We start from the raw sequence: 15,817 nt of genomic DNA, 5'->3' as shown, positions 1-15,817 counted from the left end.
GCTCCAGAGTCGTTTTGATGGGTACCATAGTGAATAAAGGAACAAAATCAAACTCACAAGGACGTCACTTGGAGATAAAGTTAATGAAGCGGTCCGTCTTTCCTATTTTTGGTTAAAGGAGTGTTGTAAGGTACTTTGCTATCTCATACGTAGGGCCTGCTATGGCACTGACGATGGGTCTCAGAAGTACATTCGGCTTGTGTATTTTAGGTAATCTATGAAGTCTGGGTGGAAAAGCCTCTGACTTCTTGAGTTATAGAGAGAGTCTTCTCTTCTTCGTGGAATCTTTAATTAAGCTGGTTTGTGGTCCTAAGTATTCGAGCTGTTGGAGCACGTGGCAACTTCTCGTAAGTTATGGGATCCAGAAGGATTTCGATCTTCCGTTTGTTCTTTCTGAGGGCTGTTCTTTCTCCAAAAGTGAGATTGAATGAACCAAACACAATTGGAAAAAAGTTTTCATTTCACCAACCACTGGTATTAGGTGCTCTTGCAGATTCCGGTGGAGCACCTTTCAATATGAAGTTTTTGAAGCGAACTCTAAAAAACACTAGAGGGGAATTGAATTTCCTAAAGCATTAACTGCCTCTATTATTGTGACATTGAAACCCCAGATGTCATGGAGGTACATAGACAGTGGAACATCAGCTATTCCGTATCTGATGGGGAAGGAAAGTTCCTATCTTTAATGCTTTTTAAATGCATTAAATGGTAGGGCATGTGGCACGACAAGACAATGACAGATGGACAAAACGTATAGTATAGTGGCGTCCAAGGCAACATAAAAGAAGTCCACAGAAACGATGGATCGACGATATAAAAGAGATAGCGGGAAGGAAATGGCACCAGATGGCAATGAACCGATCCGAATGGAAGCAGCAAGGGGAAGCCTATGTCCAGAAGTGTACGCAAAAGGGCTGCTGAAAGAAGAAGAAGAAGATATTATTTGTTGGGCAATTCTGTTAGAATGGTTTGCCACCAGAAAAATTTGCTTATCTGACAGGTATTACATGCGCCAGCTTAATAATACAAGGAAAAATACATGAAGAGAAACGTGGGAGGAAGACAAATTTCATGACTGAAGGGGATCGGTAAAGACTTTACGTTTTTCGATCGCGATGCTTGGCCTACGTGTAGAAAAATATATAAAAAACAGTGTTCGTTCTTTGTTTCTGTCGATAAAACTACGGCAGTATTAACGCAGACATTACTGTTTAAGCGACGATGCTCCTAGAGTGATATGGAACAAAGATGCAAGATTTCCGCTCCGAAATTCGAGCAACTTTTTAGTCCTATCTTTTAACCCAAATTACGACTTTAATTTTTAACTTATTTGCGTGATTTTTTTTTATTAAATAGCTGAAGGTTTAGGGAATGTGCGAAAGTTATTTGTGTCACCAAAAAAGTTTTGCAGGTAGGAAAAATAGTGACTTGAAAATTATGGTAATTTTAGTATTTTGTTAAAATGCTTCTAAATATTTTAATTGACGTACTATTAAAATTATATTGACTTTCGCACATTCTAGCAAGTGTCTTTTTTCATATGCCGTTTAAAAAACAGCAATAATTAGCCTAGTTTTTTTTTAATTTGGGTTAAAAGATTGTCATAAAATGCATTGAATCTCCCATAAGACGTTTTGCTTTACCGATGCCCTGAAGAACTTGAGACAGAGAATGGTATCACTGTACTTCAATAGAATTGTTGATAATAGCCAACCTTCTAAGAGGAAATTGACAATTACCATTTGGTTTGACTAGTCAATTAGTTGTGTCGTTCCTTTGCTTCATCATATTTTCACAAATAACTAAGGTCATTTGCAAGAATAACTAGTGATCTTAAGTAGTTGTGATGCAAAATTGTTTCAACAATTTGAAGGAGAAGGATTAATACATCATACGATCATTAAACGCGTTTATTGTCAAAATGCTAATAACATTTGCATAGTTTTTATGAACAAAAATAGATTTAACTATTTTTAAGCGTACATATTGTCATACAGTTATGATAAATCCTATTAGCTAGTTCTCTTGTACAGGATCTATTGAAAAGGAGGCCAAAGATCTTCAGTACGTGGTTGGGAATCATTCTGTGGCCGTCAGAAAGTTAATTTGTAATTAAGATTTTAAGATAAAAATATTACTAACTTTATTTTGTCTTGTAAACAGTTAAGGTCCAACAAACTTTTCAATTGTCAAATTGATAAATAATGACATGGCAGAAATACATTTTTTCTAATTATGGCATATAAAGTGACACTTTTCAAAACTGATTAGAGTGACAAAACGTTTTACTTTATGTAACTAGTTACATAAAGTGATACTGATGATGAAGTTATGAAAAGTTCACTCATCACTCCCTGTTTTTATGCATTTCCGTAGAAACATATGGGCGACATCCATCATAACATGTCGTTGTCACTGTTTATACAGGGTGCTATGAAAGTGAATATTTGTGTTAAATCACTTTAAAAGATGGTTTTTACGGCTTTTTGGTCAAAATTAGAAAAAATTATGTATGCAACACGTTTCGAAAATGTCTTATTGTGTAACTCATTCAAATTGTAGGACCTCGCTGCGCTCGCCCTACAAACATTCATTCGTTACACAAAATCGATCTTTTCGTAACTGGTTACATAAATAGCTATTTTCAAACCACTTAGTTCTATTCTTCACCTTTCTGTCACAGAAACTATTTTTGCCTTATGTCAGTTGATAAAGCATAATTAAAAAATGTATTCCATTGGCGAATATGTGGATATGATTATAACCTCTAACGAGGAGAATATATCGGTAATTAGCTTCCACAATCTACATAAACAAATTCAGAGATAAAAAACACAACCAGCGTTACTACTGGCATTGGTTTTCCATTTTTTAGTTCTTATTTCTGAAAAAGTGTTCATTCTTAAACTATTTTACGCGATATCCCAAGCCCACTCCCCAATAGTAAAAATCGACGGAGACAGATAATCTACGAAACTTTGTGATTTTAAAACATAGAAGGATTATAAGGATCACGTAGGCAAAGAAGACAAAACCTCGTTCTTCTGTTCAATTAGAGCACTTTGTCCCGTGATCATCACTGTTGAACAGGCATCACGTGATACTTCTCAAAGGAGAACATCGGAAGGCAGCAGTAAAACGGAATTTGTAAATGATGGTGATTTTTGAATGTAAAATTAGACTTATCCGAATGCAAATCAAATATAGGGATGCAGCACAAGGTAATGCAAAATATCAAATCAAACTATTTGATCCAAAAGACTACAAAAAGATGGACTTACAAATGGTTAAGTACGTAACACAAAATACGACTTTTATCTTTTAAGTTTTAATGTAACACAACCGTGGGAGGAGATTTTGAGTAGTATGTGCGTATTGTATTTTTACTTTTCCAATACTACCAACTTAAGAAAACAACCTCGGAAGCCCTCTCAGTACGCAAAATAGTGCGGAAAAACTTAGTTTCCGAAAGGAATGTTGATGTGTTGATGTTGTCTTATTATTGCCGCGTTCTTTGAATCATCACTGATCATTATAATCCATCAGAAGCTTGCAATTTGCGGTCTATTAAAGTAACAAACATACATCTCGTTTAACTTGTTGAGCCAAGAAATGGTTCACAATTCAAACGCTGGTTGGAAAATCAGCATCTCTCAACAACAAAAGTTCTTGCCCAACATATGAAGATTCTTCTTCAGTAGAAATCATCTTTTGAGGTCAGCTTCCTCACCGTTGGAGTAAACAAAGCTTCCTGAAGGTTTTACAGAATGACTGCCTATTACGGCAATACACAATGGATGGCGTGTCAGCCCATTTTGCTCATCCAGTACAAACATATCTAAACGCTGAGTATCCAGATAATTGAATTGGACGGAATAGGCCGGTTTTTGACCACCAAGAAGATTTATTACCAAAAACCTGCTAAAAATGCTGATTTAATGAACAGAACTCAAAATGCTGTTAGCACAGCTGCATATCAGATGCTAAGTCGGGTAAAAGAAAAGGATATGCACAAATCTGTGTGAAACAGCAAAGTTATTTATATTGTAACCTAATATGTTGTTCTCCTTTATCTAAATAAATTCAAATAATCCTAACCTAACTAGGCTACTTCTTGTGTGTCACACTTTTCAACTAAAACCCATTTTGACCTCATCAAAACGACGCTGCAGAGTTGTGTACTGAAGAGCTTGAGCGCCATTTTCAATTCAACTTATATTTAACGTAATATGTAGAGTATAATAATATTATATGTGTAAACATACATAAATTTAGTTATAATACGAAACCATTTTTTGATTCGCAACATTTGTTCCTTTTTTCTAAAACCCAACAAACGCATAACATTTAATAAATATTTCTGTTTTTTATTATAGCCTAGTACTTTTCTTAGATTTCTTTGTTGTTACAAGCTCTGCTTTATTCCCCTAAAATTTCTAAATGTGACTTATAATGACAGGAAAGAGTTTTTTTGGGCAAAACTTAATAACAGAAAAGGTAGTTAAGTTGTTCCCTTATCAATTCAGTAGTTTTTAACCAACTTAAGTGACTAAACTCTTATAATTTCGCGAATTCAATTTGTTGTGTGTTAATGGGTTTAACATCAATTTCCTCGCTCAATTTTGATCATCTTTTTTATGAATTGTAGCTCGATTCTTCATGAATACATCTGTCTTTTTATGATTTTTAAATGGTTTGTCGTTATGTCATATACGGGGACGGAAAGGAAGTTCTGTGCACTTTGAGACATCCTGTGGAGAGAACAACTGAGAATTGAAAACAGTTTATAACATCAAATTGTAGCCCGTTATTTTCTGAACATTTTCCTTTTTTATTCCCTCTGATATCTCAATTATTAAAGAAAATACAGGGTTTCGAAGAAAATGTGGATATTGATTTTATTTATCCACACCTGTTTTTGAGGTAATCTTTTGCCATCAAATTTGCTATACGTTATTGGTTCTTCGTCAAGCGAAAGTCAAGAACATTCATCATTTTGATTCTTAAACATCCAAAATGGGTGATATGGCTTCTTCTGATGTGGATAAGGCTGTAGCGTTGATTGAAATTGGTACAAGTTACAGCGATGTTGCTGACATGTTAGGAAAATCAAGATCTACGATATATCGTAATGTAAGACGTTGGAGACAAACGGGAGAGTATGTGAGGAGACGAGGTCAAGGAAGAAAATGGTCAACCACGGCTAGAGATGACAGATTCATAGTTTTGCAAACATTACTGAATAGACAGTACCGCAAATAAGAAGCGAAATGGAAGAAGAACAAGTGCTCGGACAATTAGCAGAAGGCTTAAGGAAGTTGGTTTGAAGGCCTATGTAATCAAGAAAGCTTCATTACTCCAGCGACGTCATCGTCTGGCCAGACTAGGCTTTGCTAGGGAGACGAAAATTGGGAAAACGATCAGTGGGCCAAGGTTTTGTTCACAGATGATAGTCGATTTTGTGTTAATTCCATCGACGGTAGGGAAAGATTATATCGCTGCCGAGGAGTACAAGATGAACAATTTAATTTTACTCCCACTGTCTCCTATGGTAGAGGCTCAGTGATGGTCTGGGGTGAAATATGCTTAGGGGCACGAACCGAGTTGGTGGTGAGCTTTAAATGCAGATGAATACATTTGCGATGTTCTGCAAGAGCATGTCGTACCCCATCTCGGAGAAAACTTTTTGCTAATGCACTACAATGCCCGCCCTCACAAGGCTCGTTGTGTCTCGGAATAAGAACAATGGCGTTCGCATTTTCTCCAGACATTAATCCGATTGAACATGTCTGGGACATGTTAGGTAGACGATTAAGGTCCATAACTCCTGGAGTTCAACCTCCCGAACAAGTAGCAGTTGCTCTGGTTAAGATTTGGGACAATCTGCCTCAAGACATGATAATGTCATCAGAAGCATGAGGAGATGGATGACTGCCGTGATAAGGGCGCGTGGAGGGTACACGAGTGACTAAAACAATTTTGAAAATGTTTTTGCTCTACAGGTTCTTATATTCTTGGTGTTTTGAACCTTCTTAACAATAAGCTGAATTTAACTTAAAGTAAAAAGTTCTCAGAGAAACGACATGAATTTCATATCCAATTCAAGCGTCAACGTTGGTGAAATTAAGATAAATATTCACCTTTTCTTCAAAACCCTGTATTTTTTCTAATAATTGAGATATCAGAGCGAATAAAAAAAGAAAATTTTCAGAAGTGAATGGGTCACAATGGCAGATGTATTCAGGAAGAATCAAGCTGCAACAGATAAAAAATATGAAGGAAATCGAGCAAAGCGTTCCAGAGTTAAACTAATTTTGCCTTTGTGTGTATTAACCAAAATTCATTCTGCATATAGAGACATGAAATAACCAATAATACTATCTATATTGCAAAACACTTTTCCTAAAACTATCTGAAAACAAGGTTGCGTTACAATAAGAAAAACTTATATTTTGATTAAACAGTTACTTTGTGCTCAAACTTAAACTTTTATTTACGCTCTGAAACTTTAATTATCCCTTTTGCCCTGATATTAGATTCAATTATACTTCCTCTGCCTGTTTCCGCCCAAGACCGGTGCGAATGAGGGCTTAACGATGTTTCCAGTTCTTATTTAATTGATATTGTTGCTTCTTGTACAATTTAATTAGATATCTTGCGACATTCGTGCTTCGCATACTGACACCAGCCCGACCGATTTATTTTTAAAAATCCCTGCAGCAAATTGTGTTTCAGAAATTCAGTTTTTCCTCGACATCTTTAGTTGTAAAATCCTTATTTCCTACCTAATCAAATACGGTGTTTACGGCTTTTAGCAGCGTTTTTAGTGGCAAATAACTTGAAACCGCTCGTAGTGTACCGTACGTCTGGATCTTCGATTGAAATTGGGGTGCTTGAACATTGCAATTTGGCGGAATGGGCGTTTTTTATTATGGAAAGCTGCTCGATGTCACCCTAGGAAAATGTCGAAGCTCTTGTAAAACATATAACCAATTTTCATTTAAACTTACCGTAAACAAATAGCCTACAATAATATCACAGTCGGTTGGCACATCCAAAGAATGAGCCAATAAAACTTCCGTTCTTGACCATTCACAATCTACGTAAACGTCCAAAAAAGTTCCATCGCGAATACTGAAAATAAATAGTATCAGTTAACAAAGTGAGTAGTGTATGTACTTATTTTTATTGGCTACAATAATATGCATGTTATGAAAAAGTGAAGTGCTCAGAATATGGAATGTAGGTACCTATATCCCCCCCTCACCCCACTATAGACGGTATTCCAAATGTTTCGAAAGGGTCTACCTTTCTCCACAAGGTAATGAGACTGCTGGTAGATTTACTATAATTAAAAAGGGAATATTCGAATAGAGCAAGAGACAACGGAGGAAATCAAGATTAGGAAATACGTTAGACAGTGATGTATACTCTCACCAATCTTATTCATCCCTCGGAGGACATCATAAACAGAGCACTTTCAGAGCAAGATCTTCTTCTTCTTATTCATATTTAAGTTTCCGCGATCTGTTAGTTTTGCAGGTTCCTCTGGATCAGTTCCTGGGAGGTGGACTGCCAGCTGTCCTTCCATCCGTTAGGTGGTCTTCCGGGTGCTCTTTTTCCTATTGGTTTCCCTTCAAGTGCGATGCGTGGCAATCTTCCCTCTTCCATTCTTCTCACGTGAGCGTACCAATATAGTTTTCTTTGTCTCCCCCATCTTACGATGTCTTGCACCCCACATTGTTTCTTAATGTCAGTGTTCCTAATTCGGTCTATTCTAGTTTTTCCCATTATAGTCCTGAGCGTTTTAATTTCGGCTACTCGAAGCATTCTTTCCGTTTTGTTGGTTTCTATTCCGTATGACATGATTGGCCTGATATAAGCCTTATAGATCCTGACCTTGCTATCCTTTCGCATGTATTCGTCCGCCCATATTATCTTCCTTAAGCAGCCCGACATGGCAGTGGCTTTGTTGATCTGGCTTCTTAGGTCCTTCACTGGGTCGTGATAACTCGACATATCCATACCCAGATATTTGAATTATGAGACTTGCTCGATGATTTTGTCCTGAACTACCAGCTTACCTCTTGCGGGATCTTTAGCAAAGGTTATGCTTTTCGTTTTTTCTATAGATATGGTTATGTTCATCGCTTGGCTGACCTGGCAGAATTTGTGTAGTTTTCTCTGTAGATCGTCCTCCGTTTCCGCGAAAATAGCTGCATCATCGGCGTAGCATACTATGCTGATTCTTTTATTCTGTCTCATTCCCATTTAGTGATGATACTTCCTCTATAATTTTGTCCATTAACAGATTGAACAGAAATGGGCTAAGGCTGTCACCTTGTCTGATGCCTCCTGGTGTCGGTATCTCTTCCGTAAGTGTCTCCTGCCTTTACTTTAGTCATGAGACTGCGGACTGCTCTTATGATGGTGTCTGGCGTTTCTTTCGCTATCAGTATATTTATGATGTCGGAGAGGCAAACCCTATCAAATGCCTTGGTCAAACCGATGAAGCAGGCATATGCTGGTGTATTAAATTCGATTGATTTTCCTTTTAGTTGTTTGGTAATGAATATGGCGTCGATCGTGGATCTGTTTCGTCTGAAGCCTTGTTGTTCTTCCCTGTTTGTTATTTGTGTTTCAAGTCTTTCCTTCCAAATTCCGGTAAAGAGATTCATGCTTGAGTTCAGCAGCGTTATGCCCCTGTAGTTGGCTGAGTGTGTCAGAGCAAGATGCAGGTATTAAAGTAAATGGCAACCTAATAAAAATATAAGGTTCTTCAGGTAATAATTAACAGAATAGTAGAATACAGTGAAGAATACGGATCATCACTTAACATCAGCAAAACGGAAATAATGGTGGTATCTAAATCATCAAAAAATTGAACGTGTGAGAAAATTAATTACCTGGAAACTGTTATCAATGAAAATAACGAAACTAAGAGGATAGAAGGTTTTGAAAAGTAGATATACCGTAGAATACTAAGAATATCGTGGAGAGAAAGAGTCGAAAATGTGGAGGTTTTACGGAGGATGCAGAAAGAAAAAAATTGACACGATTAAGAAACGCAAACTGCAATCTCTGGAAGATTAGGGGAAATAAATATCAGTGGTCGCATCTTATTATCCAGAGAAAAATAATGGTCCAACGATCCATAGGAAGAAGAAGAAATTCATGGTGGAAGTACTAGAGAAAGTGGTACAAATGAAACAACTGCCAACTGTTTAGATCTGCAGTATCAAAAATATATCCAAACTTCGAAACGAAGACCGCACCTAAAGAAGAAGTTGATTATTATAGGTATAATAAATCGTACTGATGTTAATGATAAATTCAAATTATTTTTAACAATCTTGGAAAATGCGTATTTGGATTCTTTCCCAAAAAAATCTTATAATGTGAGATCTGACCAATCCTGTAACATTACGTGGTTTGAAAATGATCTTAGGGCAATGCGGGATCATCTCAGTGTTTTATGTGAGCTCAAATCACAATACAACATTCCAGATATAGAAAATCTGTATAAATTCCACCAAAAAAAGTATAGGCAATCTAAAAATGAGGTCAAAATCAGGGCAAATGACCACTTAATTCTCACTGCTACAAATCCCAATAAAGCAATGTGGCAATAGGTAGGCACCATCATGGAATCCAGGATATCCGCCAGGAGGAATCCTTGCCCAGTCCTAATCATTTTAATTACATTTTTCTAATATAACTGATCATATAGTTTGCAATGCCCTTTACATATTAAGCCTAATTCTGCCTTTTTACACAGCTGAGCAACAGACACAGTCAAGACATATATGGTCTTAATGCGCGCCTTTTGAGATCAGTCAAAAATGAAATACTTGTTCCTCTGACCAAATTAATGAATCTATGTTTGGAAAGAAGCGTGTTTCCGGATGTCCTTAGGGCAGCGAGTGTGGTTCCAATCTTAAAGAAGAGAAATCTGGGTCAACCTGAAAACTACAGACCAATATCTCTTCTGTCTGTGCTTTCAAAAGTTGGAGAGAGATGTAAGGTCATTATTTTTGGATTTGAGCAAGGCCTTTGACTGTGTCGATCATGGTATCCTCCTTCTCAAACTTAGATATTACAATTTTCACACCACGAGTATGAACTTGATTAGCTCATACCTGGAACGCATGCATCAAGTGGTGAGGGTGGCAGTGGTGTCTTCGGCGGTGAGTGAGATTAACATAGGTGTCCTCCAAGGGTCAATATTGTTTTCAATATATATCAATGACCTTCCTTATAATGACCAAACGGTTAAATACACCCTCTTTGCCGATGACACCACTGTTTCTCTTTCTGCTGGGCACTGGGGAGGGCAGAGGACTGGTTCTGCTCTAATAGGCTATTATTAAATTAGGTATTTTTCTTCCGTAAAGAACTACAGGACACACCAAATGTCCCGGCAGTGACATTTCTGGGTATGGACCTTGGATCTTAAACTACAGTGGTGCGAGCATGTTGATGCCCTTGCAAGGAAACTTACCAAGAGCATCTTCTCTGGCATCTCCTCAATGTGTCTCTGTGGTGTAATACGAACATCTTAATTCGCAGTTTTTCATACATACATTAGCTATGCAATCCTTGCATGGGGAGATTCGGAGGGGAGGCACAGGGTTTTCGGACTGCAGAGGAGGGCTGTGATGGTAGTATCTGGTTTGAGTTATAGAGAGGACTGCAAAAGTGCCTTCATTGGTTTTGACTGTGCTTTGTCTTTATTTGTTTGCGTGCCTGGTGTATGTGAGGGAAAACCTAGACCTTCATCCAACTCGGAAAATGCATACCTGTAGCACTAGTGCCGGGGATGATGATGAGTTGCCACTATGTGTGTTTAAAGTTCCCTACTAGTCAAGATTTCTACTCCCCGGATTTGATATTTTAGGTCTTGAGTTATTTTCATATTATTTTTTTTCTTGAGAGTAATGAAAAGCAAAAGAGAACTACAGCTCTGTGCCGAGAAGTGTTAGTTAAGTGTATCATTGGCAAAAATATTTTCGTATAATAGAAAATGTAAGAAATATTCATGTAACTTGTACTAACTGAAAGAATCATTCTATAAGTCCTCACTTACCTCAAAGATATTTGGTGCCACTGATAATTATCAAGCTCTCCAGGTATTCGAACAACATCCGTTCCAGTTTCAGTGGCGTGAATAACTTTTAGATCAGATCCAGCCAGTTGCAGTGACAAGTAATTCCGCTCTTTAGAACGTGACCGTAAGCTGAATAACGTTCCCACAGAAACCTTAAACAAAGAGAAGCCGTTTTATTAAACAAGTTTCTAATGGAAAAGTTTCAGTAATTGATGCTGATTAGCAGTAGCCGAATTAAAAATTTATTTAACCCTTTTTGAGGGTTTTTATTTCATCTCACTATAGAATTTTACACCTCCGAGTACTACTTACTCTATAGTGTCCTAAAAGAGGAAATTATAATTAAAGTTTATTTAACGAGAATGGCAAAATTAAGTTTGTGAGAACAAGTTTAGGGGAATTTGAACTGAGAAAAAATTACTTATAAATAAAGCTGTATGGTTTCAACTGAATAAGTTTCGTCATCCACAGTTTACAGGGTGAAACAAAAATATGGTATATTTGTTTAAATAGAACACCCAGTATACTGTTACAAAGACCGTGGGACCATCTGACCCGTTTTCTCATATTTCTAGAGAGTTTAAAAATCATTGAAGGTTTTGGACTGCTTTTAAAGCATTTGAAAACTTATAGAGGGTTATAGAAACTTATGGAAGTTTTTAGACTGCTTTACAAGCATACAGAAGCTTTTAGACTGCCTTGAAATTTTTTGAGAACTGGAAGCCTTTAGGGTGTTCTAAAAGCTTTTTTTAAAACCTTTTTAAACTACTTGAAGCGTATTTGGAAGGTTTTTGGACAGTTTAAACAACATATTGTAGGTTCTGGAATGCTTTACAAACTCTTAAACGGTTCTCAAATTTTTTGGAAGCTTCTAGACTGTTTTTATATCTTTAGGGAGCTTCTAGGCTAATTGAAGAGCATTTGGAATCTTTTAGACTGTTCTAAAAGCCTTTGGAAGCTTCTAGACTGTTTTGATATCTTTTGGAAGCTTCTAGACTAGTTGAAGCGCATTTGAAGATTCTAGATTGAAGCATTAGAAGCATTTTGGAGTTTCTGTAGTGTTTCAAAATCTTGTTAGACTAATTTAGAAGCACTGAAGGTTCTGGACTGCTTTTAAGACATTTGAAACCTTGTAGACGGTTCTAGATACTTTTGGAAGCTTCTAGACTGTTTTGATATCTTTAGGGAGCTTCTAGGCTAATTGAAGAGCATTTGGAATCATTTAGACTGTTCTAAAAGCTTTTGGAAACTTCTAGACTGATTTTATATCTTTTGAGAGCTTCTAGACTAATTTAAGAGCATCTGGAATCTTTTAGACTGTTCTAAAAGCTTTTGGAAGTTTCTAGACTGTTTTGATATCTTTTGGGAGCTTCTAAACAAGTTGAAGGGCATTTGGAATCTTTTAGACTGCTCTAAAAGCTTTTGGAAACTTTTAAGTTGTTTTGGAAAGCTTTCGTCTGCTTGAGAAGAATTTTGGGGTTCCAGTATTGCATTAAAAGCTTTTTAAACTACTTGAACCGTATTTGGAAGGTTTTTGGACAATTTAAACAGCATATTGAAGGTTCTGGAATGCAGGCATTTAGAAACTCTTAGACGGTTCTAGAATTTTTTGGAAGCTTCTAAATTGTTTTGATATATTTAGGGAGCTTCTAAACTAGTTGAAAGGCATTTGGAATCTTTTAGACTGCTCTAAAAGCTTTTGGAAACTTTTAAGTTGTTTTGGAAAGCTTTCGTCTGCTTGAGAAGAATTTTGGGGTTCCAGTATTGCATTAAAAGCTTTTTAAACTACTTGAACCGTATTTGGAAGGTTTTTGGACAATTTAAACAGCATATTGAAGGTTCTGGAATGCAGGCATTTAGAAACTCTTAGACGGTTCTAGAATTTTTTGGAAGCTTCTAAATTGTTTTGATATATTTAGGGAGCTTCTAAACTAGTTGAAAGGCATTTGGAATCTTTTAGACTGTTCTAAAAGCCTTTGGAAGCTTCTAGACTGTTTTGATATCTTTTGGAAGCTTCTAGACTAGTCGAAGCGCATTTAAAGCTTCTAGATTGAAGCATTAGAAGCATTTTGGAGTTTCTGTAGTGTTTCAAAATCTTGTTAGACTACTTTAGGAGCACTGAAGGTTCTGAACTGCTTTTAAATCATTTGAAAACTTATAGAGGGTTCTAGAAACGTATGGAAACTTTCAGACTGCTTTAGAAGCATATGGAAGCTTTTAGACTGCCTTGACATTTTTTGAGAGATTCTAGACTAGTTGAAGATCATTTGGAAGACTTCTAGGCTTCTAGACTGTTTTGGAAGGCTTTCAACTGCTTGAGAAGCATTTTCGGGTTTCGTAAGTATAGTGTTTTAAAACATTTTTAGACTACTTCAGGAGCATTTGGAAATTATTTGGTCAATTTAAATGAGTAAATTGCTACTTACCCATTGTGCAGCACATAATTGGTATATTTTGATTTCTGAGAAGCCTTCAATATCTCAATATAGCTATTACAATTGTAAATTAACCTATAGAACCTTACCTAAGAATTAACCCCTAACCTAAGAAATAAACACAAGAAACTAAATTAAGCTTAAGCACAAAGAAAAAGAAAAGAGGAAAGAAAAGCATTAAAAAAATCTGTCAAATGACCTGTTTTTGCAAAAAGCAAAATTCCTAGAAATCCGGACTCTACTTATTAACAGAACCCCCTTTCGTAATAATGATTTTATCAGGAATCCTATTATTATACTCTTACTTATCGAGCACAATTTACCGACAACTGGGACTTATTGAATAATGTAGATATTCAAGAGACTTGAACTGTAGCCCAACGAACAAATGCCACAGACAGTAATTCAATAAGCGCATTATTAAGTTAGGCAAATTTTACGTTACAAAGACTTATTTTAGACGGTCGGTACAAGAAAATGCATTACAATGAGATGTCCATACATTTTAATAATAAGCACCGGAAGTATTGTTGCAAGTTTCCTTGTTCCTATCTAAGAAACAACGTGCTTCAAAATTACCGTTTATTAGTTTGATAAGAGAGTAGGGAGGTCTATAATTATTATTCTGATGCTAGATGAAAGGAAGATAATGATATATCAACTGATCTATACAGGTATGGAAAGCTTTACTACAAACCTACTATTCTACATGGAAATCCCATGAGAATAAGAGAGATTTCTATCATCAATGTTTCTAGACAAAGTTGGAGATAGATTTTGTAAGTAACAAGTGTCAAAACGGTTGTGACGTCTTTTGACAGTAAGTCTTATTCGACTTCCTGTAAAAGTAGTCGCGTGATCAACTGTTGATGATTATGGAAATTTTACAAGCCAGATATATCAGAATTAGTGCAGTATATACCAAATCTGATATGCAGATAGTACAGATAGTTAATACAGAAGTGTCATCTGCGCAATGGTATCCAAACTCTGATTTGTAATTCTGAAAAAGATGTACTAACCTAACCTAACTTTACATTTCAGTGTTACACGGGTGGTCCTCATACATATCACGTCAGAATACCTACTCTATCCGAATTTCTTTTGCAGTTAACTTTACACTGGATTTAGCTTGAATGTTCTTGACTATTCAAGAGGGTTTTTGTGCTCGCAAATGAAACTTGAAACGCTTCAATGTTGATATCTGATATGAATCATTCATCATCTTCAGCTTCTCTCCGTTCAATTCATAACCATTTGCTTCTGTCGGTGATCTGACTCATCAGTTGTACTACTGAGTGTGGTATCTACTCAGTTGTTTTCCTGGTCCATCTACCTTTCCTCATTAATAGGCTAACCTATTTCCATTTTAGTCTTGCCATCCTTTCTGCGACGTCTATCACCTTTGTCTTTCGGTTTTGCAGTCGGGTTTCTATCATTTTCCTCCCCCTTTTTTTGCACAATCCTTAAGTACTCTATGGTCCTGTTTAACTCCTGTAACATGGTCTTTAAACCATCCATACATCGTCTGCAAAGCGAAGGTTGTTTAATTGTTCACCATTGATCTTAGCATCTTTGGCCTCTCATTCTAATGTCCTACAGATATCCTCCAGACCTATTGTGAGTATTTTAGGAAACATTTTATCTCCCTGTCCCACGCCTCTCCATAAATTGATTAGAGCATGGTTGTGTCAAAGAATAGCTCTTTTTCGTTTCATTGGTTGGTCATTCAGGGCGGTTGAAGAACGTTGTCATATCTCAAACTACATCAAATATTTGTTTTAAAACATCAGTTCAAAGTACATTAAAATTTCAAAATTATTTCAATGCTGCATTTGCTGGAATTCGTCAAGCTTGTTGACACAAAAACAGGCAGTTAAAACGGTGAACATGAAACACGTGCATTTTACCAGATTCCCGTCCATTGTATGAATTCCTCCAGATACCATTTAGTTTGCGATGCGTTGCTGCTGTTCCGTTGATGCCCCTTAGCTGCGTCTACATTGATGATATTTTGGTAGCTTCAGCAACAAAAGTCGACTATGAGCGACACTTAGCATCCTAGAGTCAAACGGACTTCAAATTAATCAGGATGAGTCCAAGTTGCTAACCAAGTAGCTAACAATCTCACCGGTATCCTGCCTTTACCCACTAAAGTCAGTGTCATACGAGGTTTTCCACAACCCACGAGCTACCGGCAGCTAGGCTGCTTTATGGGTATGGTTAACTTCATAGGCGTTGGTTATCAGATGCCGCGACTGTGCTAATGCCTCTA

At 36.7% G+C, this 15,817-nt stretch overlaps 1 protein-coding gene across 1 annotated transcript in view; it reads right to left on the bottom strand.

Moving 5' to 3' along the window:
- Nucleotides 1-1,901: 1,901 nt before the first annotated feature.
- The window catches only part of LOC145729235 (uncharacterized), a 37,386-nt gene continuing 23,470 nt past the window's right edge, over nt 1,902-15,817 (bottom strand). The window contains exons 5-7 of the mRNA XM_081979915.1: nt 11,087-11,259; nt 7,011-7,134; nt 1,902-6,954 (exon numbers count right to left, since the gene is read on the bottom strand). Of these exons, the coding sequence (XP_081836041.1) occupies nt 6,790-6,954; nt 7,011-7,134; nt 11,087-11,259 (462 nt within the window). The 3' untranslated portion in view covers nt 1,902-6,789. The remainder of the gene's footprint in view (nt 6,955-7,010; nt 7,135-11,086; nt 11,260-15,817) is intronic.

Source organism: Ips typographus, linkage group LG5 (genome assembly GCF_016097725.1).
Source record: "Ips typographus isolate SLU linkage group LG5, UJ_Ityp_2.0, whole genome shotgun sequence".
Classification (NCBI taxonomy): Eukaryota; Metazoa; Arthropoda; class Insecta; order Coleoptera; family Curculionidae; genus Ips; species Ips typographus.
Note: the sequence above shows the minus strand (reverse complement) of the source record. Positions and strands in the feature narration are given on the sequence as shown.